At 36.6% G+C, this 27,131-nt stretch overlaps 1 protein-coding gene across 1 annotated transcript in view; it reads left to right on the forward strand.

Annotated features, from left to right (window-relative positions):
* ADAMTS6 (ADAM metallopeptidase with thrombospondin type 1 motif 6) overlaps positions 1–27,131 on the forward strand; it is a 346,468-nt gene that overhangs the window by 279,080 nt on the left and 40,257 nt on the right. The window contains exons 19-21 of the mRNA XM_044663590.1: positions 1,092–1,255; positions 1,780–1,918; positions 23,542–23,671. Coding sequence (XP_044519525.1) covers positions 1,092–1,255; positions 1,780–1,918; positions 23,542–23,671 — 433 coding nt within the window. The remainder of the gene's footprint in view (positions 1–1,091; positions 1,256–1,779; positions 1,919–23,541; positions 23,672–27,131) is intronic.

The following is a 27,131-nucleotide window of genomic DNA, read 5'->3' on the forward strand; positions in this document are numbered from 1 at the left end:
AGGGTATTTTTATGTAGATCAAGCCAACAATATATGTCCATTATAACTTTCTTCCTTGTCCAGGCCTTGGGCCTCCTACACATGAAAAGTTTTTGAATATTTGAAGTAAGTTGCCATGCCCACCTGGAGTTTTCTCTTCTCAATCTTAAATATCTCTACCTAATTGATTGTTGAGGAAGGTGAAAAATATTTTGTAATTAGAAGGAACCTAGGTAGGATTTTGGGAAATTGGATATCCCAAGACCATCTAGTTATCTTTCCATTTTCTTTGGTTATTTGAGCACATGGGTAGAATATTTAAAACTTATAACAAAAACTAATGAGGGCAGCTGGGTAGCTCAGTGGAGTGAGAGTCAGGCCTAGAGACAGGAGGTCCTAGGTTCAAACCCGGCCTCAGCCATTTCCCAGCTGTGTGACCCTGGGCAAGTCACTTGACCCCCATTGCCCACCCTTACCAATTTTCCACCTATGAGACAATACACCGAAGTACAAGGGTTAAAAAAAAACAAACCTAATGAAATTACTTAATGGTTAAAAACATATTTTCTTGGTATATATTCTTCAGGAGGGGGAGATAGTTTTTTAAAATTAAACTATATTTATATTTTATTTTTATTATTGTGCAAAACACACTTCCATATTGGTCACTGTTGTAAGAAAATACTCATACAAAACCAAAGCCCCAAAATAAAACCATAAAATACATTGATGTGAAAGATTGTATGTGTTGATCCACATCTATCCAAGTCCAACTGTTCTTTCTCTGGGGGTGGATAGTATTCCCCTTCTTACGTCTTTCAAGATTATTCCTGGTCATTTCATTACTAAGAATATCCACGTTTTCATAATTGATCATTGTATAATATAACTGTGTGCAATGTTCTCCTGGTTCTGCTTATTTCATGAGGGAGATATTTTTGAATTGGATATTGCAGATGTCTCAAAGTCCCAGTTCCACAGGGAAATGGGACCAATTCAATGGTACTAGATTATTCTGTATGCTCTTACCTGAAATGATAATTATGTATAGTCTGACACCAGGGGCACAAGATTAACTGCTACTTCAGAATTGTTAACTTGTTCTTTTTAAGCTTTAAAATCTGAAGGAGATGACTACTATATTAATGGTGCTTGGACTATAGACTGGCCAAGGAAGTTTGATGTTGCTGGAACAGCTTTCCATTACAAGAGGCCAACTGATGAACCAGAGTCACTGGAAGCCCTTGGTCCCACCTCAGAAAATCTCATCATCATGGTAAACTGATCAATCTATTCTGTATTTTGTCTTCCTTTGAGATGGGAAGAGAGTGGGTACTATTCCCATTTTATAGGCGGGGAAATTAAGGCATATAAAAGCCAGGCAACTTGCCCAAGGGTATACATCTTCTGACAGTGACAAGGTTTCCTGGTTTCATGTCTAATATTTGTTCCATAAGGATATAATATATGTAATATAATATGTATATCTGTGAATTTTTAATGATTACATGATTAATATGTTTCTGTGTAAATAGAAAAGTTAATAGAACTGACCAGATACAAGTGGTGGGTGAAAACAATCACCTTCATAATGGAAGTTAAAAAAAATCAGCATATATCTATGTTATCTCAAACTTACTTTGGGCCTATTTCAAAGAATTATTAAGGCCTATTTTTATAACTTTTCCCCTATCGCCCATCCACAGAACAAGTCGAAAGAGATCAAGTTGAAATTGTCATTAAGAGTGGCACTGTACTTACTATTTTAAATGTAGCTTAACCAGTTGTTTTCAATGTCAGATTCTACTTCAGGAACAGAATTTGGGGATTAGATATAAATTCAACGTTCCTATCACTCGCACCGGCAGTGGAGACAATGAAGTTGGCTTTGCATGGAATCATCAGCCTTGGTCAGAATGTTCAGCTACTTGTGCTGGAGGTAAGATCCCCACTAGACAGCCCAATGGAAGGGCAGGATGGATGACCCAACACACTCTGGGCTGTGCTTTGTGTTTGTGTAAGGAGCTAATTAAAACATCTCTTGCAGGTCTGCTTCAAGCTATCCTTGAGCAAAAGAAAATTTGCTTTCATTATATTATATTTCGTTTGTTTTCAACTTCATGTAATTTGTACAGATTTGTTGGTAAAAATACATCTTGGCACAGTGAGTGTCTCTCTCTGCTGATGCTTCTCCCAAGACTATCTTGAAGTTGGGCTGTTTGCTTTTCTCGAGAGCTTTCTTGATAAAGGACATCAGAAGGTTTAAGTAAGGAAATAAGCAAGAATCCTAAAGCATAGTTGAGACTTCCTGTAAATAAGGGGTGGGGGTGGGCAATGATAGTGTATGGGTGTGTGTATGTGTGTATGTATGTGTATGTGTGCTTCTCACGATCCAATCTAGGCTCTCTTCCCCGCCAGCCCCAAAAGATAAAAGGGAAAGACTGGGAAACCTTCAGCAGTGACTGGGTCTCTGGGTTAATGGTATATGCCAACCCCATAGAGGTCACTCAGAGAGGTAGCTGCTAGGTGGTGGTTGGTGATGTGTTGGTTGTCCCATGTGCATTTTTCATGGGTGCCTTTTCCCAACAATTTACTGTATTCCTAATCCTCCTCCCTCTAGTGGCCACCAATGCAATTCTTTACCTCTGGCTGGGAGAGCAGGACAGTTGGCTTCCTTCAAAGCCAACACCATTGCTGCTGCATGGACTGGTGAGTAGAAGAGCTGTGTGAACAGCATCTTTCTTCTCTCTGGAAACTAAATGCATCGCCTCCACCAAACCCCTTGATTCCAGCAGACAAGGGAATGAGGGACTTAAATTTACTCCTCAACCCTGGTCTTAAATCTTGTAGAGCACCTCACCATACCTTACAAAATTTGAGGAATCACCAAATTTTGACTAGTGATAACCTAGTACCGAAGAAAGTTAAGGGACAAAAAAAAAAAAAGAAAGAAACTCCCCTAATTCTTCTAATGTTTATTTCCTCTTCCTTGTCCTATAGACATATTACTTCATTTGGACTTCATTCTCATAAATTTCATTCCTACTGAGACCCCAAAGATGTCCTCCTCTCACAGTATTAGAAAGAGAGTTTGGGCCACAAAAATGATTGTGATAATCTAGGTTCAGCTTTGTGTAGGGTTGGATAGAATTAATCGATGGTTCTGTTAGTCACCTCCTTAATGAAATACAATTGAATTATTGGTAAGCAGCAAATAGGAAAAGAACAAATCATGAAAAAGAAATGAAAGGCTAATGAACTAAGCATACTAACTTTTTCTCTAGTCTATAGGTGTTATGAAATCATGTTGTGTGTGATTCAGGGCATATTCAGAGGTTTCCTCATGATGATCAGGTTTTACATGCTTTCCCATTTTGTATCATGGGCGTGTTGAAGACAGATACTACAAGGCACTGACATTTTCTTTTAGGAAAGTAAGAAATATTTCTGGTGAATTATGGTTTAAGTTTTATGCCATTGAATTCTATTTTAATGGCATTCATGCATCTAGCTAGCTCTCTGCTCTTTCCATGTGAATTCCTTTGTATTTGGTTTATAAACTCACTTTACAACTTTTTCCACATGCAAAGAAGCATTTATTAGAGTGGTGTATCCAGTTTGGGGCCCTGCAACTAAAGTAAGATGTGGAGAATTTTTGTAGGGTCCAAAGGAAATGGAAAATAATTTAAGGATTAGGAAACTCTGTGAGGAAGTTCTAAATGCTGAGGATGATTAGCCTAGAGAAGAGAAGGTAGAGGGGAAACAATTAGAATCTTCAAGGATGTGATAGAATGTTATGTTTTCTTATTATTTTTGTGTGTCATGGACCCTTTTTGCAACCTGGTGAAACATTTACACCCCTTCTCAGGCTAACAGTTTTACACACATAAGATAGAAGACATAGAATTATAAAAGAAATTACTTTTATTGAAAGATAGTTATCAAAATATTTTTTAAACCAAGTTTATAGTCCCCAGGTTGAGAACTCCAGATATAGAAAGGTGAATCATTTTCACTGAGTAAGAAATGAGGGAAAGTAGCTTATGTTGCAGAAGAAGCTACTTACTTTAGACATTAAGGATATGTTTTAGAATATGCTGGTGGCATGGAGCTCTGAAATACTGCAGGGCCTCTTTCATAAGATTCATGGTGTCTCAGAACTGATTGGTTCAGTAATATAAACATGAAAAATCAAATGGATGAAAAAATGAATATTGTTTATATTATGGCATCCAGTTCAACACATAGCCCATTGAGTTAGTAGTCCTTGTGCTCTATGAGATATAAAGACCCAGAGGAAGGTCACTAATGGGTTGAATCATAAAAGCATAGAATTTAAGAGTAGCAAAGGACTAGAGAGGTTATTTGGTCCAACCATCACATGAAACAAGAATTCCAGCATTCCTGACTACTACTAATGGCAACCTCTTCTTAACATTTCTATTGATGGGGGGACTCATTTCCTTTTAAAGAAGCTCATTCCATTTTCAGGTAACAGTAATTGTTAGGAAGTTCTTCCTCATATTTGAGCAGAAATACGTCTTCCTTCAGTTTCTACCCATCTCTCCCAGTTTAGCCCTCTGTGGCCCTAGAGAATAAAACTAGTGGACTTGTGGAATTCATGAGTTTTGTAGAGTGATGGGAAAGGGAAAAGATTACAATTTCAGCATGCAAATTTTTAAATAAGTAAGTCAAATTTGATCTCTTTTAGCTGTTTTTTACTTAGCTTAAAATGAAAAACACATTGACTGACCGTACTAAGAGTCCTTTAGCCAGCGAACATGGATTCCTCAGTTCTCCAACCTCAAGTCCTATAAAATATAGATTTATGACAAGATAGAAAGAAAATAAGGCCAATTTAGGTCAAATAGTGATTATGGAAAATTTGAGCTCCGTGATAACGATTTAGTAATAGTAATTATCATATCTGTCTATCTATCTATCTATCTATCTATCTATCTATCTATCTATCTATCTATCTATCTATCTATCTATCTATCTAATTATCTATCTATCTAATGCCCTTACCTTCAGACTTACAATCAATACTAAGTATTTATTCCAAGGCAGAAGAACAGAAAGGGCTAGGCAATGGGGGTTAAGTGACTTGGAAGTGTCTGAGGTTAGATTTGAGCTCAAACCAGACCTGGTGCTCCATCCACTTAGCTGCCCCAGTAATTATTATATACAATAGAGAAGCAGTATGGTATACTGGGAAAATTTTGGACTTGGAGTTAATATCCTAATTTTATATTCCTCACTAGTTATATAGCCCTCAGCAGGTTGTTTAATATCTCTAAACTACATTTTTCTCATCAGTAAAATGGGAATAATAATATCTGCCCTACCTACTACTAAATTTATAAAAGGAGAAATGATATTGTAATCCTTACAGAAAAAATCCTTAAAGAGCAAAAAAAAAAAAAAAAAAAAAAAAAAGAACACCTCCTCCAATTCTTCTAATGTTTATTTCCTCTTCCTTGTCCTATAGATGTATTACTTCTTATGGATTATTTATATAATGAACTTGTTATTAATAATATAAGCAGAGCTGTAAGAAAACTCTGTGTTCTTGCTAATTCTATCTGGAATTCAGTGTATGGTTCTCCATTGATAGAACCAAAGTTTCCACTCAGGAATTAAGATGCCAGATTTGGCCAAGAAGCCAACAAGCTTATTAAGTGCTCAGTGTATGCAGATACTATCCTAAGGGCTGGGAACACAAAGATAGGAAAAAACATGGAGCCTGTTTTTGAGGAGCTCACATTCTAATAAGCAAGGCATAATGTATATCACTATATGCTATAATATCATTTCTGCTATGCAAAATGGAGAGCAGAATGATTGACATTTAGTGGTTTGAAACTTGGAATGAACTGGAGATTCGCATGAGCCAGGAAGGGAAAGCCAGTTACTGAGGGCAGTATAAAAAGCAGGATTTGGACTGAAGGGGCTCTCTCAATTTGGAGAAGGGTTTTGGTGGGAGGTTTTGGTTGGTTGGGTAGGCCAAAATCAATTTAGGTTAAAAGCAGCCAATACTGATAAATATCTTAGTTTCTAATCCTGTGTGAATCTATACTATAAATCCTAATTAATTAATCATCTAAGAAGAAGCAACATCAATACTATCAAACAACCTGGTTCAGGTTAAAGTAGCCTGGTTGCAACTGAGAAAGATAAACCTCTTCAACTCTTAATCTCAAACCCTGATTACCTTCAAGTTGATATCACCTGATCATCTATAGCTTTAGCCAAGGATTCCCTTTATACCTCTTTCCTTCAGTTCCTGTTCCCCTTTCCCTAAGTCTGTTATCATTAAATCTTGAAACTTACTTAAGTGGATGTCATTTTTACCCTAAGGATTATCAAACATATCCTTGGGTATCTGAAGGAAGAGGGATCATTCAAACTAAAAGTTAAGTCGCAGTCATTTAGCATTTATCCATAATTTAAACCAGGAATAAGTAGATAGAAGAATTGTGAAATCTGAACCATAGTTTCTTCTTTAATTTACTTATTTCTGGGACACTGTTATTTTGAAGTTGGGTGTAGCAGTTTCATCTCAAATATACCTAAGTGGTCCTTAGTATTTCACTACCACAACTAGAGTTGACACTTAAGGATTTCCATAGTCACTCAGCTTCAGCTCCTAAAAGCATCAGGGAGAGGGATATATATCTCCTTATCATATAACAGTCCTCAGAAGATGCATATAGCATAAAGAGAAGGTAATCTCAAGAGGGAAGGTCTTGGAGCTGTAGAAAGGGATGTCTAGAGAAAACCTTCTGCAGATGGTGGGATTGAGCTGAGTCTTGAAAGAATAGCAAGTAGGCCAGTGTAATTGGATCATAGAGTATGTGAAGGGGGGTAAAGTTAAAAAGACTGGAGCTAGAGGAAGCAAGATGCCTTAATGAATAGAGAACCAGGCCTGGAGATGAGAGGTCTTGGGTTCAAATGTGGCCTGAGACCCTAAGTATGTGACCCTGGGCAAGTCACAATCCCCTTTGCCTAGCCCTTACTACTCTTCTGCCTTGATACTGATATTTGGTATTAATTCTAAGGCAGAAGGTAAGGTTTTTTTTTAAGAAGGTTGGAGCCTTAGAATGGTTGTCACGTGGTGAAGGGCTTTTATATTTGTATTCATAATAGGAAGCCACTAGAGTTTATTGAGTAAGAAGATAGCATGATCAGATCTGTGCTTCAAAAAAATCATTTTGGAAACCAAATGGAGAAAAAAATTGGAATAGGGAGAGATTTAAGGCAGAGAGACCAGGTAGGAGGCTATATGGAAGAGTCCAAATGAGAGATTCTGAGGGCATTTCCTTGAATGCTAGCTATGTGAATGGAAAGAAGGGCAGGGGGTGTATGAGAAATCTTGCAAAGGGAGAAATAAAAAGAGTTGAGAAAAGATTGGTTATATAGAGTAAATATGAATGAAGAGACAATGACACCAAAATTGGGAACCTTAGTGACTAGGAGAATAGTGGAGCCTTTTATAGTACTAGGAAAATTGAGGAGAGGGGAAGGTTTGGGGGAAGTGATAGTGAGTTCTATTTTGGACAAAATGAGTTTCAGATGGTTATAGAACATATTTGAGAGGTCTAGAGGCAGTTGGGAATGTGGGTCAGAAGCCCAGAAGGAAGAGTTGGGCTGGATGTACAGATTTAGGAATCATCTGTAGAGAGAGGAAAGTTGAACCCCTGGGAGTCAATGAGATGTCTAAGTGTGATAGTATAGAGTGAAAAGAGAAGGTCTAGAATAGTCTTGAAGAGATACACCATGACCTGAAGCAAGATACAGTAAAGGACACTGAGGAGTGGTCAGACAGATGATATGAGAAGCAGGAGAAAGTGTAAACCTAAACAGGAGAAAATATTCAGGAGAAGTTAATCCACAGTGTCAGAAGCTGTAAACAATTCAATAAAGATGAGGATTGAGAAAAGGTCATTAGATCTGGTAATTAAATGATCATTAAAGACTTTGGACAGAGCAGTTTCAGTTGAGTGTTGAAAGCATAAATCATATTGCAGAAGGTTAAGAAACTGGTAAGAGGAGAGGAAGTGGAAGTACCAAATGTCAAAGTGTCATTGACAGACTACCTTGTTCTCTTTCCTCAGTGAGTTGCTGGAAATTTTGGGTCCTTAGTCAAAACAGAAAGGCTATCTTTCCTTAAAGAGCTCTTCATCCAAGACAACTGGCCAGAGTTCTCATTTGTTCCCCTCTCTCATGTTGTTTGTACTCACAACAAAACCATCGGACTTCACTTACATTTAGGGGCAATGGTCAAGCATCTTCCTGGCTTAAGTTAGATAAGGGAGGGTTGGGATTGTTTGCCAGTTGCTTAGCAGACCCAAAGGGAAAGTTTTCATGCTTCAGGAAGCAATAGTTGGTGATTCAGTCCAAGTCATGTCTTTAGCTCTGAGTCAGTGATGAAACACTTCCTTAGTTAACATGGTGAAGAACATGGGGATGCAATGTATTGGGTGTTGTCTTTGGGGTAAATGTGGTTGAAGATCTGGTTGTGATTTTGCCAAAGTAAATTCAAGCTCAGATAATTAAATTCTGAGTAATTTCAGAACCTTGGTCATTGCTTGTAGGGTGTTGTTTTTCTCCACTCTTAACCCAAGTTGTTGTATAGCATGAATAGGAATGCTTCTTGGACTCCCAGTGCTTAACCCCAAAGATGGCTTTATTTCAGGAACCTTTCTTAAGCCCCCACTGGATGGGTGGTTAGTTTTGGTGTGTAAATTGATAGAACTATACATGGATGTGGATAGAAGTTGCATTCATTTTCAAATAGAGCTATCCAAAATGTGTATATTTAAAGGTATAAACAAACAAAATCCTTTTTGTGTTTCTGCCATGCTATACTTGCTCTGTTTATCATGCAACAACTTAAAACCATGCTAATGTCCATGTATTGCAGACACCAAATGCTGATTGTAGGGTCATCCTTTGAATTTAGTCATACATTCTTTATCTCAAAGTCATTAGCAATATGTGAATACTCCCTTCTCACTGTGGTTTTGGTTGGGCAACCATTAGGATTGTGTTAGTTCCTAAGGTAAGTGGCTTTCACAGAAGAGTAAAACTCATCTGGGGTTAACATGCAACAAAACTAAAGATAGTTGAAATGCCTTTAAAGGAAAGAGGAAACCTCGTATAGGAGAAAGCCATCTTGTTTCATGAACGAGCGGTCTTCGTGACTAGTAGGGAGTTATCACATTTAGATAGGCTTTCTAAACAGGTTTCCATGTATAAATGAAAAACATTGCTCTTTGCTCAGTATGTATACTGGTCTATGGTGCAACTGAGGAGTATCAGAAAGGTCTCCTTGGTGCTCCTCTCCTTTCTTTCCCTTACCAGCATCTACTCTGCCCCTAATGCTAGATGCTTCCTCTATAGTCCTCTACTAAAATGCAAATATTCAAGGGAGAGAGAAGAGTTTCTGTTTGTATAAGAGAATTGCTTCCTTGGGAACTAATTGGCAGCTGAGAAGATCAGAGATGCATGCTGGGTGGGAGGGAATGGAGAAAGAGGCCAGAAAAGGGGCATAATGCCATCATGAGGTGAGAGGTGAGTGAATGGAAAATACAAAGTTAGAGGACCTCTATCTTTTGACCAGGGTTGATCCTAGCCATGTGCTAACTCCCTTTGGAGCTTGGAAAGTCACTTCTGAATTAACTTACATAGTTCTCTTTAACTTATTGGAGTGGATCATTCCTTCATTTAATTAATACATATAATAATAATTGCCTGAAACCTTGAGAAAGAAATAGCGAAGTTTCCAAAGGCCATTTCTCCCCTCCCCACCCCAGTTTAGAATCTCAGAAAAACAGAAGAGTGTAAGTCAATGAGTATATATTTTTGTGGGTATATTTTGACTTGTAAGACAAAAATAATTGCCAGATCTCCTGTGTTAGATTAAGTTTTAGAGAAACTGATTACAAATTATACTTCTCTCTTTAAAGATGACATTGGGGTCGGTCCTTAGGAGTCTTCCTGATCAATTTTCAAAAGTTGTATTCCCAGAGAGAATATATTCTTGATCATTGGTAGTGTGGTATTTTCAAAGTTTTACCCTTCATTCTATATAGACATTTTCACTTCTTAGTATTCAAGACATTTAAAAAAAATTCTATTTAAACCAATCCTCAGATTTTAAATAAAAATGCACCAAAGCCAATTTACTTAAGCTGAGAGTCTACGTTTTTAACTTTTCACCTATTTTTTGCACATTAATTTTAAAAAAGCCTTGTATCTAAAGATAAGGTGGCAAGTTGGCAGAATTTATCTGATTTCCTTGCAAACTTCCATATGAATTTAAGAATTAAAAATTTTCCTTTAAGAATGATTTTTATGTCCAGTGAAAACAAAGGCTATGAAAGCTTTTGATTTCCTTCTGTGAAATCATAATTTATTGACAGGAAATCTCTGCTACAAGTTTGAAGCTTCCTCTTTGACCATGGGGCTTTTATACTATTATCACTCCTACTGATTGTCAAGGTTTACCTATAATATCTTGCCTTTCTCAGAACTTCTTGCCTCCTTCCTTCTCCCACAGAGGCACAAAGTTTATGTGAACACAAAAGGATGGCCTTTAGCTAATTCTCTGCCCACCATGATATTTCCCAGATAAGCTTGGAGTGACAGCTGGGGGAAAAGAGAGAAATTCAAAGTGTTCTGAGAATGAGAAAAGAGAAAAGGAGGAACTGCTTTAAGTCTTAATTTTGAATTTGCCTGAAATCCAAAGGACAAAGGTTTCCCCTGCCTCCAGTCTGTTATTATCCAGGAATGTTTTTGATGGACTGTCACAGCTGAGCTCTTTAACTGGGTCTTTTTCATTTGTGCTCAGCATTTACTTAATCCATTCAACTGCAACACATTTGATGCTCATTTGATTAGTTGGTCTTCTCTTTTGCCTCTTATCATTGTTTAAAGTGTACTATGGAGAAATATTAACCTGGAAAAGATGCCATTTCTCTGCTTTCTCCTCCCACATACACTTTGAACCAACACTAAACTGTTGAACCGTAGAATTTTAGAAGTCCCCATATGGGAAATTTACCCATAATGGGGACTTCTAAAATTCTACAGTTGCTAGGATAGTTTACATAACTTTCAACTGCTATTTTAGGTTGGCCATGGTTTAGAGTGTTCTTGGCTAATGAATTGTTTTTAAATTTTTATTTTTATTTTTATGGCACATGATTGAAGATAGAACTAAATGAGTCATCTTATTCCATTGGTACAGGTTGTAGCTATTGTTGTTGAGTCATTTCAGGGTTGTCCAACTCTTGGTGACTCCATTTGGGGTTTTTCTAGCAAACATACTGGAGTGTTTGCCATTTCCTTCTCCAGTTCTTTTGACAGATGAGGAAACTGAGGCAAGCATGGTTAAGCTACTTGCCCAGGGCCACACATTTATCAAGTCTCTGAGGTCAAATTGGAATTCAGATCTTCTGGCCGCCAGGTCTAGCACTCTATCCATTTTTGTACCACCTAGCTATCCTTAAGTTTATAGGTAGGGCCATTGCTATTCGGGGAATAACAATGAAGACTAGAATGCATTAAGCAACTAAAAAGTTTGATTATAACCTCATCTCTCCCATCTAAATAGAGTTTGCCCTCTAATGATATGTTTTTTTTTTCTGAAAATGTTTTCTTTCTTTGTCAGTGGAGGAAAGGTGGGGAGTCGGACTCTGCTATTGCTCCAGGGATGTCCTTTTACTTCAGTGTACTTAAATATCATGGCTTCCTATTTTCAGTTATAAACAGAAAGAGCTTCTGATAACAGCATGTTCCCTTCAACTGCTTATTTCATAGCCGACATCCTCCCATAATAATAACATAAGTATTCGTAATCTTGGATTTATATAGAACTTTGTACTTTTCAGAGTGCTCTCATGTCTGCTGTTTAATTGCAGCTTCATACTAAACTATAAGGCAGACTCATTGTTATCCTTTTCACAAAGCTGCAAATAGCCTTGACCACCTCAAAAATCTGGGATGCTTTTGGGTTGTTTTGCATGAATGGAAAAGCAGGCAGGCATTGTACAGCTTCCCAAACCCACTCAAAACATGTAATAGGCATTTGAAAGCACAGTAAGTGCATCCTTGTTCCAAAAATAAGTTATGTTGCTTGTTGGTGGCATGGGAGCTCAAGGTTGTCCAGGAATCCATAAATGAGGTGTTTAGGTAGCAAAATGGAGTCAGGAAGGCCTGAGTTCAAAACCTCCCTAAGATATTTACTAATTATGTGACCCTGGGCAAGTTACTTAATCTGCTTTCTGCCCCTGGTTTCCTTAACTGTAAAATGAGGATGATAATAGCAACTATTATCTCCTCCAGGATTGTTGCTGGGATCAAATGAGATAATATTGGTAAAGCTGGTCGCACAATGCTTGGTTCATAATAGGCTATTATTAAATTACATCTTTAGCCCATAAGCAGTATCTACTTCAAACCAAATAGATACCTAAAAAAGACTCGAGTCAAAATGATGCTTGATTATTACTTAAATTGTTAAAGATCACTTCATTTGAATGTGTGTGTGTGTGTGTGTGCGTGTGTGTGGTCAGCAAGCATTTTTGAAGTGCTTGCCATGTGCCAGGCATTGTGCTAAGTGCTGGGACTACAAAGACAGGCAGACATGCGTTTCCTGCTCTCAAGGAGCTCACAGTCTAGTGGGAGAGACAATGTAAAAACAGACATGTACAAACAAGATACGTTCAGAATAAATTGGAAGGGGCAGCTATGTGGCACAGTGGATAGAGCACCAGGGGGACTAGAATCAGGAAGACCTAGGTTCAAATTTGACCTCAGACACTTCCTAACTGCCTGGGCAAGTCACTTAATCTCTAGCTCTTGCCACTCTTCTGCCTTAGAATCGATATTGATTTTAAGAGAGAAGGTAAAACGTTTTTTTTTTAAAGAAAAATAATAAAGTGGAGAGAATTACAGAGAGAAGACACTTTAAAGGGGACCAGAGGAGGCTTCTTGCAGAAAGTGGGATTTTAGCTGAAAGTTGAAGGAAACCAGGGAAGCCAGGAGCAGGACATGAGGAGAAAGGGAATTCCAAGCATGGTGAACAGCCAATGAAAATGCACTGGGAGATAAGAGTAGGATAAGGTGAGAGTGTGTGCATCCTGAAAAAAACTAATGTAAATCTGGAATTCTTGACAGCATATTGACTGAAACAATGAAAGATAGCAACAAGTTAAAATATATCCAGAAATTCAGAGCAATTTCAAGTTATTATTTAACAATTTGAACCTGCTTCAGAATAAGGCTTTCAGATTTTGCCTTTTGTTTCCATGTTGTATTGATTATTGCTTTGACAAGTCCAAACCTGAATTAGCTGGAACAAAAAGTATTTAATTCCATACTTCGAAACAAGCTCTTAAAATTTTGTAGGACTGCCAATGTTCAAGCTGATTTTTCTACTTATATGTGAATTCATTTCTCTTCAATAGAAGAGATGCTTTTAGAAAAGTAGATTTTCCAAACTGTTATCAGGATTAAATGATTTCCTGCCAATACAAGCCAACTAAAAGTGGTGCTGTGTTTGTCTAGCAACAAAACTACTACAGGTTTCTTGGTGGGGTGACAGAGAAGCAAATATTAATCAATTAATCAATAAACATTTATTATATACCTACTATGTGCTAGGCACTATATGATGAGGAAACAGACAAAAATGAAAGTCATGTAGACAACAAAAATAGATAATAATTACATATATAATGTAAATAAAATACGAGATAATTTCAGGGAGAAGTACAAGTAGCTAGTGGCATCAAGAAAATCTTCAAGAAGAATGTGGCACTTTGAACTCACCTTAAGATGCTCAACATTTTACAGGGTAGAAGTGAGAAGAGAGGCAAAGGATATGACCCATGAAAAGGTATGGAGACATGAGAAAGAAAGTTGCATGATGAATAGCAAGAGAATCATTTGGCAAGGCTACAGATCGCATGGTATGGGGCGTGGAGGGAGGGAGAAATAATGTTCAGTATCAGGCTGGAGTCAGATTTTTGAAGAGGGAATTCATGTTTGATTTTAGAAGGAATAATAGGGATCCATTTTATGCTATAGGAATATAGCCTTGGAAGCTATGCCAAAGTTGGATTGGAATGGGAAGTGACTTGAAGCAGGTGATCAATCAAGAGACTATTGGAAGAGTACTAGACTAGAGGTGATAAAGACCTGAACTAGAATGGTGGCCTTGTCAGTAGAGATAAAGGGATAGATATGAGAGATATAGTGGAGGTAAACAGGTAAGACTTAGCAGTCAATTGATACAATTGATACCTAGGATGAGAGAGAATAAGGAGGTAAAGATGACCATGAAGAGGCAAACACAAGTGATTAGAAGGATGAAAAAGGGATATCTGGAAGTGAACTAGGTTTTGAAGGAAAGACAACAAATTTTCTTTTGTTCATCATGTATATGAAAATGCTTTGAAAATTGAAGAGCCCTAAAAACGACAAGATTCTACTTTTTATGCCAGTTGTGCTTAAAATATGTTTAATGATTTTCAACTAACTTTCACAATCATTAAAAGTAGAGTTCTAATGGTATAAAAGAGATTTGGATGATAGAAACCATAGTGTGCAACAAAGTCAGTCAATAGTTTTTTTACTTTGGGCTATGAAGGACTTTAAACATCTGATTTAACTAACTGAACTCTTAAGGAGAAAAAAGCCCACACCTGGAGTAGTGAAATCATTTGCCCTTTACTCCCAGTCTAGTGTTCTCTCTGCTACCAATAGAGTCCCTTCCTATCATTTTCCGTATTGGGTAACACAATTCAGCTTTGAGGCTCTTCAGTCAATGGAAACTTTTTTCTCATTATAAAACATTTTCCCCTAAAATTACATCTCAATACAATTTATTAATATTCATTTTCTGATATTTTGCAAGCCACGTTCTCTTCTTCCCACCCACCTCCTCCCCAAGAAAGCAGGTAATGTGATATTTCCGTGTTTCTCGTGTTGTGAAAGAAGACACATATTGCTTATACTAGAGGAAAAATTCCTAGAGGAAATAAAGAACTGTGTGTTTCAATTTGCATCCAACTATATCTGTTCCTTGTAAGGCAGCTGGATGTCCTTTTGTCATGAGTTTCTTGGAGTTATCCTGGATCCTTGCCTGGCTGATAACAGTTAAGTTATTGTTGATCCTCCTACATCATTGTTGTTACTGTGTACAACACAGTAACTTAAAAAAAACTTAAAAAAACTTAAAAAAAAAACTTTAGAAAATTTTTAAGGGGGTGCTAGCCAGCTCAATGGATAGAGAGTCAGACCTAGAGTGTGTGTGTGGGTGCCTTAGGCTCAAATCTGGTCTCAGATACTTCTTAACTGTGTGACCTTTGGCAAGTCCCTTAATACCAATCACCTGACCTTTACTGCTCTCCTTCTTGGGAACCAGTACTTATAATGATTCCATGAAAAAAGGTAAGGGTTTAAAAAACAATTTTTCTTCTCTCAAACCAATTGTAGTCATAAATTGAATTGCTAGGACCATATGATATTCTCTTTTAAGAAAAGAGCTCACATGTGGAAAGAGTAGGGATTTAGATTCCATTTCTCTTGTTATTCCCTGGTTTCTTCCTAGTCTTAGCTTCTTAAGCTAGGAGCACACATTATCATTGAACTGATTTCTCACTTTTCCCCCACCCCTACCCCCTTCCCATCTCAGGGCCATTTGCAATGGAGAGAGGAGCCTTCAAGCATATGGGTTAGTTGTTCCACCAGGCACCATATGTGAAAATAGCAATACCTGAAACCTAAGGCCTTATAGCCATGAGCTGCACCTGATTCCATTCTTGTGTAACACTTCCCCTGCAGAAATGGATGGCTCTCATAAGCAAAGTCATACCTTGGCTAATTCAGGGCTCTAGAAGCTGATGTTATTCATTCATTCATTTATTTACTTTTAAGGATCCTTCCAGAATGTTTGTGTTCTTCCTAATTTGACTTTTTGAGTCTTTTAAAAAAATTTCCCTAGCACAAGTTTCCTGGTAACCTTTTTTAAAAGAAAAATTGTTCCATTGACCCCATTTCTTTGCAGAGTGGTGTGGCATTCTCATCCACTCACTAGGAAAATCTTAAAAGGAGAAGGTCCACCTGATCACTGTTCTGAGGTTTAATATACTGTTTATTCCATATATTATTGAAACTTGGCATTCAAGCCATAGGGAGCATCTTAATTGGAGGCAATGAGCTTCTTGTCAAACCACTCTACTCCTAGCTATGCTTTCTGTTTTTTTTCTTTTAACACTAATCCACATTGCTATTGCTTTAGAGAATAGTCCCTTCTCCAATGTGACCAAGACCTGGACATAGGACACATACAGTAAATCCATTCATTGAAAGGCTCAAAGGAGGTAGAGATCAAAGCTGTAAATGCTTCCTCTTATGTTAATGGTGGATACATGATCACAGGTCCTGTTTTCCTTTCTCTAACATCTATCACAAATGTTATCACCGTTGAGCATGCTCTCTGCTAGAGAGAATGTGTAGAAAACACTTGGATAATGGGACTGCTGTATGCAAAGTTAAGCTATTTTTCTTCTTTCATATAATACTCGGTTAGAGTACTTCTCTGTCTTGAGAGAAAAAAGAAATTCTAAAAGATTTACCCAAGAAAATTATAGCACACTTGTACAGGAATCAGCATTAAAACTCATAACCTTAAATATTCCTCCATCTGCCACACAAGTCTCATATACCATTAAAGGGGAGGCTTTGATGAGCAAGACCCAGTTGCTTTGAAACCTCATAGGGCATAAACTATGAACTTTCCCAATACACTTTGCCTATATCTAATTAAGCAAACCAAACCAAAATATAATGAAGAACACTACTTTTCCTGATGCAAATCGTAAACAGTTTCTTAGTAGGATTTCTTTTCCTTGAGAGCGCTCTGGAACTCTCAAACTAATTGATTTCTCTTTGGTGTTCTGCCTCTTTGCACCTCTGGCTGTTTTTTCCTCGTATTTCACACTGTGAAGGCACAGGGGCTACAAAATAATGCAAACCTAAACAGACTCCCAACAGATTTTTCTCTTCCAGGTTTGATCTACTGGAAGGTGGAGGGTTTGAAGGAGAAGTATCTACATCAGGGGTTGGCAACCTTTTTGACTGTGAGAGCCATAAACGCCATCTTTTTTAAAATGTAATTTCGTGAGAGCCGTACAGTGCTCACAGCGTGAGCTCCTGTAACAGCACCTGAAAAAAAAAACTGACTTTATGGTTCCTGCAGAAAGAGCCATACGTTGCCGACCCCTGATCTAAATCATTGAAAGAGATCAAGATGGGAGAGGGAGAAAAGATGCTGGAGCAGAGAGAGTGAGTCAAAGAAGATAAAAGGAGTTCTAGGTGCTTGGCCTAGACTTAGGAAGACTTGAATTAATATCTAGACACCAGCTGTGACCCTGAGAAAGTCACTTAAACTGTTTGCCTCAGTTTCCTCATCTTTAAAATGAATTGCAGAAGGAAATGACTAATTACTCCAGTATCTTTGTCTAGAAAACTCCAAATGGGGTCTCTAAATTGGGACATGACTGAAACAACTCAACAACAACAGACTAATGATGAGAAAATAAAAACTTAGGATAAATCACTAGGTTGTTAGCTCAAGAGATAAAGAGGACTATAGACATACAAAAGGCAAGAAAAATTATAATTTCTTAGTGCTTTATTTCTTTCTGTCTAAATGTAAACTATTTGAAGACTGGCCATTTCTTAGCAACACATCATTTTGTTTAGAATAGAAAACAGTGCTCTGGGAAGGCAGAGGAGAAGGTTTCAAGAGAAGAAAACAGCACAATACTCTTCAAGAGAAGAGCTTTGGGTGGGATGGATTGGTTTTCCTGTGTGCCAGCTGTCAGTTTCAGGGCAGGTGTACTTCACTTTAGCTCAGAAGGAGTTGTGGCCAGCAGACAATCATAATCATAATCATGACAGCCAAATTCCAAAAACTGAAAGGGAACATCAAGGAGACTCCCCTTATTCCTCACACCCCCACTGTGTTCCTTTGGATGCTGTTGGCACTGGGGATTTAGGTTAAATTAATATTGCTGGCTGTATGCTTGGATTACTACGTCTAGTTGGTTTGTCTTGGTTCCTGGCTACTTTGGATGAGTACTGTGGTTAAGCAAATTGATATTGTCTTAGCCACTAACTAAATTTTTTTTAATGAAAGATTCTGCCTCTGTCTTTTTTCTCTTTTCTGAAGAATATTTCTTGAGTAGATATAGCATAAACAGACTCTGTAGTGTTTTTGATGAGTGGTTCTGATGTCGGGCAGTGCTGCATTTCCAAGGATATGTGTATGAATTAGTTTTTCAGATTCCTTTCCTTTCTTTCTAGAGGATCTGAATGCTAGAAGAGAGGAGAGATTCAGTACTGAAAAGACAGTGGTGTGAGGAGGACTCCAATATCTTTTTCTACTTCTTAACTTTGGCTAGAGTTGGCTACAGGGGTGGATCTTCCTCAGATCTTTATTAACGAGAACCCCTGGATTCCTTATTTTAAAAAACTCAATATGCCCCATATAGTTAGTGAGTTCACCATATGAAAGATTCCATCCAGTGTTCATGATTTTTGGGGATTTGACTTCCATTAGTGTATACTAATTCTAAAGCATTAAAAAATGAGAACAGTTAGAGCAGTATGTGACTAGAGAAGCAAAGTTGGAAACTTTTTTCTTTTTAGTTATATAAAAACACATTTTGGAGTATTTTTTCATATACTTATCTATATATGTATAATAGATATATATTACTTCCAAGCTCCTACTCCCTCACCCTAAAAGTACCTTGTTATTATTCATGCTTCTTATATACATTTTATATATACTTATCCCATCCACATACAGAAGAATGTAAGCTTCTTGAGGATAGGGGATGTTCTCATTTTGGACTTTGTATCTCTAGTGCCAAATCAATTATATTTAATAAATGCGTATTGATTAATTGATCACTCTTCCTTCCTACCACTCCTCTAATAATCCCGTAGTAAATTTCATTGATAGACTACTACAGTACCTTTTGTATTTTGGGTTGACAAGAAAATTATATGTGTGTATGTATCTCTCTCTCTCTCTCTCTCTATCTCTCTATCTGTCTGTTGTCTGTCTGTCTGTCTCTTTCTCTTCTCTGTATCTATCTGTCTGTCTATGTGTATCTAACCTATATATAGGTGCCAGTTCTTTGTTGAAAATCAAATGTTTGTACTTCTGATCAGATGAGTAGATTAAAACTCTATTTTCACTAAAAAATATGTAAACCAGATTGATTGGTGCCAGATTCATCTATATCAGTACTGACATTTTTATGATATTAAGGGTTGTAATCAGAAACCATATTTTTTGTGGGGGGTGGCAGTAGGTTAATTCTAAAACAAACACCAAATTAACATACCTATAATTGCAGGTGTTTAGTCTTAGAATAAAATGTTCCCCTTGTAATTTTAAATTTGGCCACTGGAAGTCATGCAGGTTATTTAGAAATTGAATTCATTAAATGTCTACATATCTCTTGGGTGATATGGACATTAAACCACTGAAGTTTTGTTTTCTATTAGATTTGCACTGGCCAGTCAGGAGAACATTTTATGCCTTTTATAATAAACTATAAATCTGTGGATTTGAAAGCAGTGTTTCTGTGTAACTGGTTGTAATTATTCCCTTAAGGGTTTAAATCAACTTGTTTAGTAATGTTTTTCAGATCACTCTAAATGAAGCCATGTACAAGAAGATGGGTAATTTAAAGATTCTAGGAGACCTTTAAATCTAAACTGGTCTTTTTCTCTTTTTAATTTAAATTATTTCCAGTTGATTTGTGTTTTCTAGTTTTCTGAAACTAAAAATTGAATTTTACTTAATCCAGAAGCATGTGCTTAAAAATCCCTCTAATTAGATGGCATTGGTTTAAAGTGCTTTCCTCTTGCTGGTGACTTTAAGAAAAGAATCCTATCGTCTTGCCAAGTTTGGGATAGAGGCTGGAAGGAGATTTGTGTGGCGTTGGAGGGAGATTGTACAGAGCTGTACGTAAGAAGACTTGGAATAGATTATTGGTGCAGTCAGTTCTTGAGTGTGAAATACCACACTGTCTAATATACCATTTCAGAAGAAAATTAATAAAAGATGAATGTGAGGGGAAAAATGCAGCTTCATAAAACATGGAATAATATCAACTGGCTGTTTGAGAACTTGGTGGAAAATGTCATTAAATAATTTCTAAAATTAAGTACTGATAGTTAACCAAAAAAGACTTTGCTTCTATCTCTTAATATTTTTAAAATCTTTACAGTGTGATCAGAAACAAGTGAGCTTCTGATGACCAACGTCTAACATAATATTACTTTTTACATAGTAAACCATTCAGGAAATATGGTTGAATGGAAAAATAAACCAACAAAAACGAGTATCCTCAGCCTCTGAACCTGACATTCTTAGTTGATGCTATTATTGATGTATGTGTGTATGTGTGTGGGTGCGTGTTTGTGTACAAAAAAAAGTCTGTTAATCAAAGTCAATAGCAATACAAAATTTTACTTAAAATCAACATTCAGGGACATGTACATATTAGGATACACTAAAATACACTCTGAAATTCTATGGCTGGTAAAAAAAATTTTTTTCAAAAAAAGGATTTGAAAATCATCTTTTTTATCAACAGTATTTGGTAGAGGAAAGAATGTTGGCTTTGAAATCAGGAAGGCAATGTGGTTCAGTGGAAAGAACGATGAATTGAGAATCAGAGGAGCTACTATCGAATCCTGTTTTTTTACTCTCTCCATGACCTGGGACAAACTCTTTAATATCCCTGGACTTCAGTTTCCTGAGGCTTTGAACCAGATGACCTCTGAGAGCCTTTCCAGCTATAAATCTTTGATTCCCTAGACATGAGTTTGAATCCTGATTCAATACTTAACTATGTGCCCATAAACAAATCACTTAGGTTATTGGTGCAGTCCATTCTTGACTATGAAGAGTTTTATGAAATATGGTTATTTCATCTATATATTGGGATAATACCTATAGGACCTATGCCACAGAGCTGTTCTGAGGACTAAATTAGATCCTGTATGTCAAGTTTTAAAGCTTTAAAACACTAATAAATTCAATTGCTAGCATCATTATCTTGTCCTTGATAGAGTCTGTAGTGACCCTGCTTTTCAATTAAAGGATTATTTCTTTTAAAGTCAAATTCGACCAGTTCTACATATGTGCTAATTTAATGAGAAAAGAGTTATTTTCTCAGATTGAGAGTACTGAAATATTTTTGTTTTGTTGAGTGGTAAAATCATATTGGGTGGTACCAGTCTCATTTCTGCTGGTAGAAATTTTTATCTGTTTATAAGGAATAACTGCAATGTTGGGTTAGATAGATTTTCATCACCTCCCAGATGTTTGAAAGAAAGTATGATTTGGTGGGATTGATTTTAAGACAAATCTTTTCCTTTCCATGGATCCCTTGTCCCTCATTAATCCCCACTCTGCTTGCTGTATCTTCCCCCTTCAATAGGACCCCACTATATGGACCAGTGTCCTGACCCAGAGTGGTAGTTCATATTCATGTCCTTATGACTAATGATAGAGCTATCTGTCTAAAAGATGGTCTCCATGGAGTGAGTGAGTTATCTGCCCACTGGGATGACACAGTGGAGAGATAGCCAATGAATAGTGTCGAACATCTGTGAATTGCTAATAGATGTGTTTGAGGTGAATCATCATATCTTCCCTCAAAAGAAATCTGAATTTCAGTAGCTAAAAAACTCCAAGCTGCCCTTGTACAAATTGAGATGTTTGAATATCTTTGAGGGAGAAAAGGGACATGCATTGATACTTAGGACATTATACCATTTAATTATGTTGGTTGTTTGTATTTTAAAAAATAACAACCAACTTACTAAAAAAGAAAAGAAATTTCTTTTGCCTTAAGGTACTCAGTAAGAACCTTGAGTCCTTGCAGACCATAAAAACTACTTCCTTCAGCTTATCTCTCCCATCACCCCCAAACACCACAGGGAGTTAACCTAGCTAGCCTGGTGGGCTTGATGGTTTTTCCTGTTCCCCCCCCCCCTTAAGTTATAAGGGAGCTTTGGCCAAGGCCTGCATAAGGGAAAGTTCTGGGGGCCTCCAGGCTCTGGGCAAACTGAGTAGTTCCAGGATTGTGCTGGGATTTTAGGGAAAGCATTTGGTGCCTAACACTTTAGGCAACAGGTTTCCTACCCTGAAAGATCAAGTTTCAGCTTGATTTACCCAAACCAGGATCAAGCTCTGCTCTTCTGGGGATTTAGAAACAATTGAGGGATTGTGTAGGGGCAAGGTAGGTGTGAAGTTGTGGTTTACTCCATAATGCTAATACAGCTCTTGTCACTTTCAGGGTAATTTAGCCTTCCCTGATGTTTTTAGGTTGATTTTTTTTCCTCTTTCAATTTCATGAGTAACATGCCACCCCTTTGGCCTAAGACCTTTTTGTGGTACTTGACTGGCTCCTGTCTGATATCTTGACTTTCTCACTTTTTTGGTTCTGTAAATTCTGGATTCTTGGACATGGAGAGAAATGCTTGGGCCAAAATGTAGTCACAAGGGACTTTTGTTTCTTAATAGAATTGAGCACTTACTTTAAGCAAGTTTTAAGAATATCTATTTGCTTTTTAAACTGTTTTATAAATCAAGTAAAAAAAATCATCATGTGTTTTTAATTTTCTCAAAGATCTTTCTATCAGGCGATTTTCTGGTTGGTGAGCAGGTCACATAAAATATTTTTTAAGAATGGGGTGTGTGTTTGGGATACTAATGCACAAAAGAATTAAGTTCAGCTTTAACAACTGTGAACAGTTTGAAGTCAATCAGATTCAAATTGCTTAGCTGAAGGAAAATTTATTTCTGATGTTCAGATGTCTTCAAAGCATTGGCACCATAAGCTTTTTAATTTCTGTGAAGAAACTAGCATTTTATTACTTAACTCCTTGTTGGAATGATGAAATTGAAAGAATATCTTAAGTCTTCCATGCTCTGTTAGAGATAGAGTTCTATAAATGGAAAGGAGCCATGGAGACATTAATGGAATGTGATGTGTGCTTTTCTTTTTTTTTTTCTTCAAATTTTTTCATTTTTATTGTATTTTATTGTGCTTTTCTTCTTCTCTGTTCTTTACAATGATTAAATTGATGGAATATGTTCCAGAAAATATCAGATCTATACTACTACTATTTTATTTTAAACTAAAACATAATCAGCAATTTTGCATAATTTTGCACACTCCCATTTTTTTCTTAAGAAATTAGAGATGTATTGTGATTTTTTCCCTTAAGAGAAAGAAGGAGAAAGAATATGTAAACATGAATAGCTAAATCTATGAATATATTCAATTGTTTGCTTGAAAACAGAATACTAAATTCCAGTCCAGTGATGTTGCTTAAAGCTATTGTAGAGAGGTGATATCTCTGAGAGTGAGACAGCAGCAGTTCAGGAAGAATTTTCTTAGCATTTAGTGGAAATGAAATTATATTCCAGTTAATGGTATCTCTCCTCTCAAGGTATCCAGAAGCAAGAGGCGGTGTGTAAAAGGCTAGATGATAACTCCATCGTCCAGAACAATTACTGTGACCCTGATAGCAAACCACCAGAAAACCAGCGTGCTTGCAACATTGAACCTTGCCCGCCTGAGTAAGTACAAGAGAATATAATAATTCTTCAGCTACTCAAGGAAGAATATTAAAGGCTTTTACTTATAAATTTGTGAGGTATATTCTTTGTGATATACGTAAATTCAACTGAGTAGGAAAACAAGAACAGTCAAAGGAGAGGGCAATTTAATTTTTTCCTTTTATTAGGCACAAGATTTGGGTTTTATCAGAGATCTCAGACAGTGGCCCCAAAGATGGATTTTTAGTGAATCTATAATCAGTTGAACTTTGGGCAAGAGGCAAGGGGGAAACACACTCCTCTGTCTTCTGATTTTGTACCCTGTAGGAAAAAAGGTAGGTCTAGTGATCTAGTTGATAGATGTGACACTCAGAGGCCATGGGGAAATCCTGAAGATTTCTGCCAAGATTTGGAAATCCCTGACATGAGATGTTATTGCTTCTTCTTATCCTTCCATTGTGAGCTCTGTCATCTTATGACAGTACATCCTTTTAGCATAAAGTTGATGTCTTTGATGAACACTGTGATGGTCAGTTGGCAGACTTGCTAATCCTGTAATTCTAAATTAGATGCATATTGTGGAGATAGAGGTAAAGAATCACTGTAAAAATAAGTCAAAGGACACCCTATTCTACAGATGCTATTTGGGATTTGGTGGTTATAAAATGGAGCCTCCTTTCAATGGGCCACCATCCCTATTCTTTACAAATTTTTAGAGTCAGCTAGATGACTCTGGTTAGAGCACTAGGTCTGGAGTCAAGAAAACTTAAATTCAAATCCAGCCTTAGGGACTTACTAGCTAGGTGACTCTGGGCCCCTTCCTCTAGGTTTGTTATGAAGACCAAAGGGGAAACTATTTATAAAAGCATTTAGCACAGTGCCTGGAATAGAGTAAGCGCTACATAAATGTTAACTATTATTATATTATTATTATTATTATTATTATTATTATTATTATTATTATTATTACTACTACAAATGGAAAGAAACCTTTGTGTAGGGGAGACAGCATGATGAGATTGCTAAAGAGAAAGCTGATCATAAAGCTAGGATCCTGCCTGGAAATTTTGCCTGATAACAGAACATTGCCCTCTTTTTTTGGGTACCTTATTGAAAAGGTACAATTTCCTTACTCCCAGTTTTTAGTCTCTGCTTTACTGATCATACCAACATAGAACTGAAGAAAGAAAAAAACAATCAGAATGTAAAGCAGGTGAATTCATTCATTTCAAGTTTCACTGAATCCTGAGACAAAGAATGAAAGTTTTCTCATGTAATAACACCTTATCCTAATGATAGCTACAATGGACTGATAGATGGGTACAAAATCCTCAGCTTTTAGTAGACAAGAAAAAGAATTCAGACTTTTTTTTCTTAATAGAACTAGTTTATTGCATTTCTTTGCATTTTCCCTGGGATAATTGTGTAAGTCTGTAAAATGGGAGTAATTATTAAACTCCCTGACCCCCAGAGTTGTGACAAGAAAAGTGCTTTTGTTAAAGTCAGCAATTATTTTATATCTCCCACTATCCAGTTAATCTGGCTCGGTTATTAAATTCCAGAGAGTTTAGGATGCTGGTGATTGACTAATACAACAGAGTAATCTAGGGTGATGGGTGTAAATATTCATTCCAAAATGCTTATAGTTCTATGTTAGTTCTTCTTGAAATGTGATTCCTACATAATGAATTCTCCCCCAGACTCAGACATAGTAAAGTACAAGAATGTAAGTTTTACAAAGAGTTGAGTTTATACATTCAGTTTTTTTTCTCACAGTTTTTTCTCATGCCAATTACATGGGGAAATGTATCTCAAGAGAAACTCTGAAACAAAAGAAGTTAAAAAAAGAAAAGAAAGCCTAATCCTTTACCATTTAAAAATACTTTTAGCATATTTCTATGTATTGGGGAGTCTCTATCCATCAAGATAACTCCTTAAACATCAAGATTTTAAGTATTAGTTTTGGCCTATGGTCAACTCCATTAAAATATTAGTGTTCTTGGTTACACTTGTTCTATTTGGTCTTCTGATTTTTTAAGCTTAAATGCTATTCTTTCATTTCTTTCAGGAGTCTGATAATTGTTATTTTTCCTTTTATATCTTTTTCTAAAATCATAAAAAAGTAAAAAATACTGAATATTTTTAAATGCAAAAAAATAGTAGTGATTCTAATTGAAATCTACCTGGGTTAATAACTATAGCTAAAAATTATCATTTAAATTCAGTTCAAGTTCAGAAAACATTTATTTAGTCCTTGAATAATGCCAAGTATCCTATTCTTCTTTCTTCTTAGTCCCCTTAAATAAAGTGGTATTGAGGAGGGGATGGAATGGTATCAGGAACACTAATATACTGAAGGACAGTGAAGTTCTAAAGGAGATCACATGGAAGGCAGATAAGAATATTCAGAAGAAAATACTAAGTTTGTCAGAATAGGAAAAATATATACAATATACATGTCTAAGTAGACAAATATATAAAATTATTTTCTGTAGGGATATATAACCATGGCTTTGGTGAAGTCCCAGCTAAAATTTTACTTTCTACAATAAGCCTCTCCCTATCCACCTTAATGCTAATACCTTCCCTCTGTTGATTATTACCATTTGTCTTGTGTATATTGCTAGTACTTAATTGCTTACACAATATCTTCCCCATTAGAATGTGATGTTTTTGAGTATAAGAACTGTTTTTTGCCTTTCTTTGTCTCTCCAGGAACCACTGCCCTGCTTGTAGTAGATGCTTAATAAATGTTTCTTGACTGAGTAATAGATAAAGATCTTCTCCAAATCTGGTTCTACCTCCCTCTTTTTTTAATTTGAATCCATCTTATGAAAAGTTTGCCATTTGATTTTTTTCTTAGAGGTTGTAATTACACAACATTTTTCTTAAATGAGTAAATACCCTTAGTTTCTAGATACTATACAGCTAGCTATTATGATATTAATGAATGACAAAGTCCCAGTTTTCAGATACTTACAGGCTCAAAAAGACAAATATATGTTAAATTACATGAAATTACTGTCTTTTTTGGACCATCCACATGTTTGTTTCTAATTAAATTTCAGGTGTAGGAAAATTGGATTCATCTAGCCCTTCAATAATTTTTTCCACCAAGACTATGTCTCTTTAATACCCAAAAGATCTTTTCAGGGTAATTCTGTTAAATGGCATGTGGTTTTGTCTATACAGTGCCAGATAATTGGCTTGATTATTTTTAAACTAAATGTACTGATTATTTTGGCATCTTAGAGATACAATGGTAGGGTGAGTCAAGATAAGCTTCCTGGAATCAAAAAGACTTGAGGAGGGTGGAGAAGAAAGGAAAAGAGATGTTGGCTGAATACTCAGGAAAAGAATCCTGGGTAGGAAATTGAGAACTAGTCCTATTCCCAGCTCCTGTCCAGTCATTTTTGTGATCTTTCTAGGCCTTCAGTTTCCTTATATGTAAAATTTAGATGAGATGATTTCTAATGTTCCT

The sequence above is a fragment of the Gracilinanus agilis genome, chromosome 1, assembly GCF_016433145.1.
Source record: "Gracilinanus agilis isolate LMUSP501 chromosome 1, AgileGrace, whole genome shotgun sequence".
Classification (NCBI taxonomy): Eukaryota; Metazoa; Chordata; class Mammalia; order Didelphimorphia; family Didelphidae; genus Gracilinanus; species Gracilinanus agilis.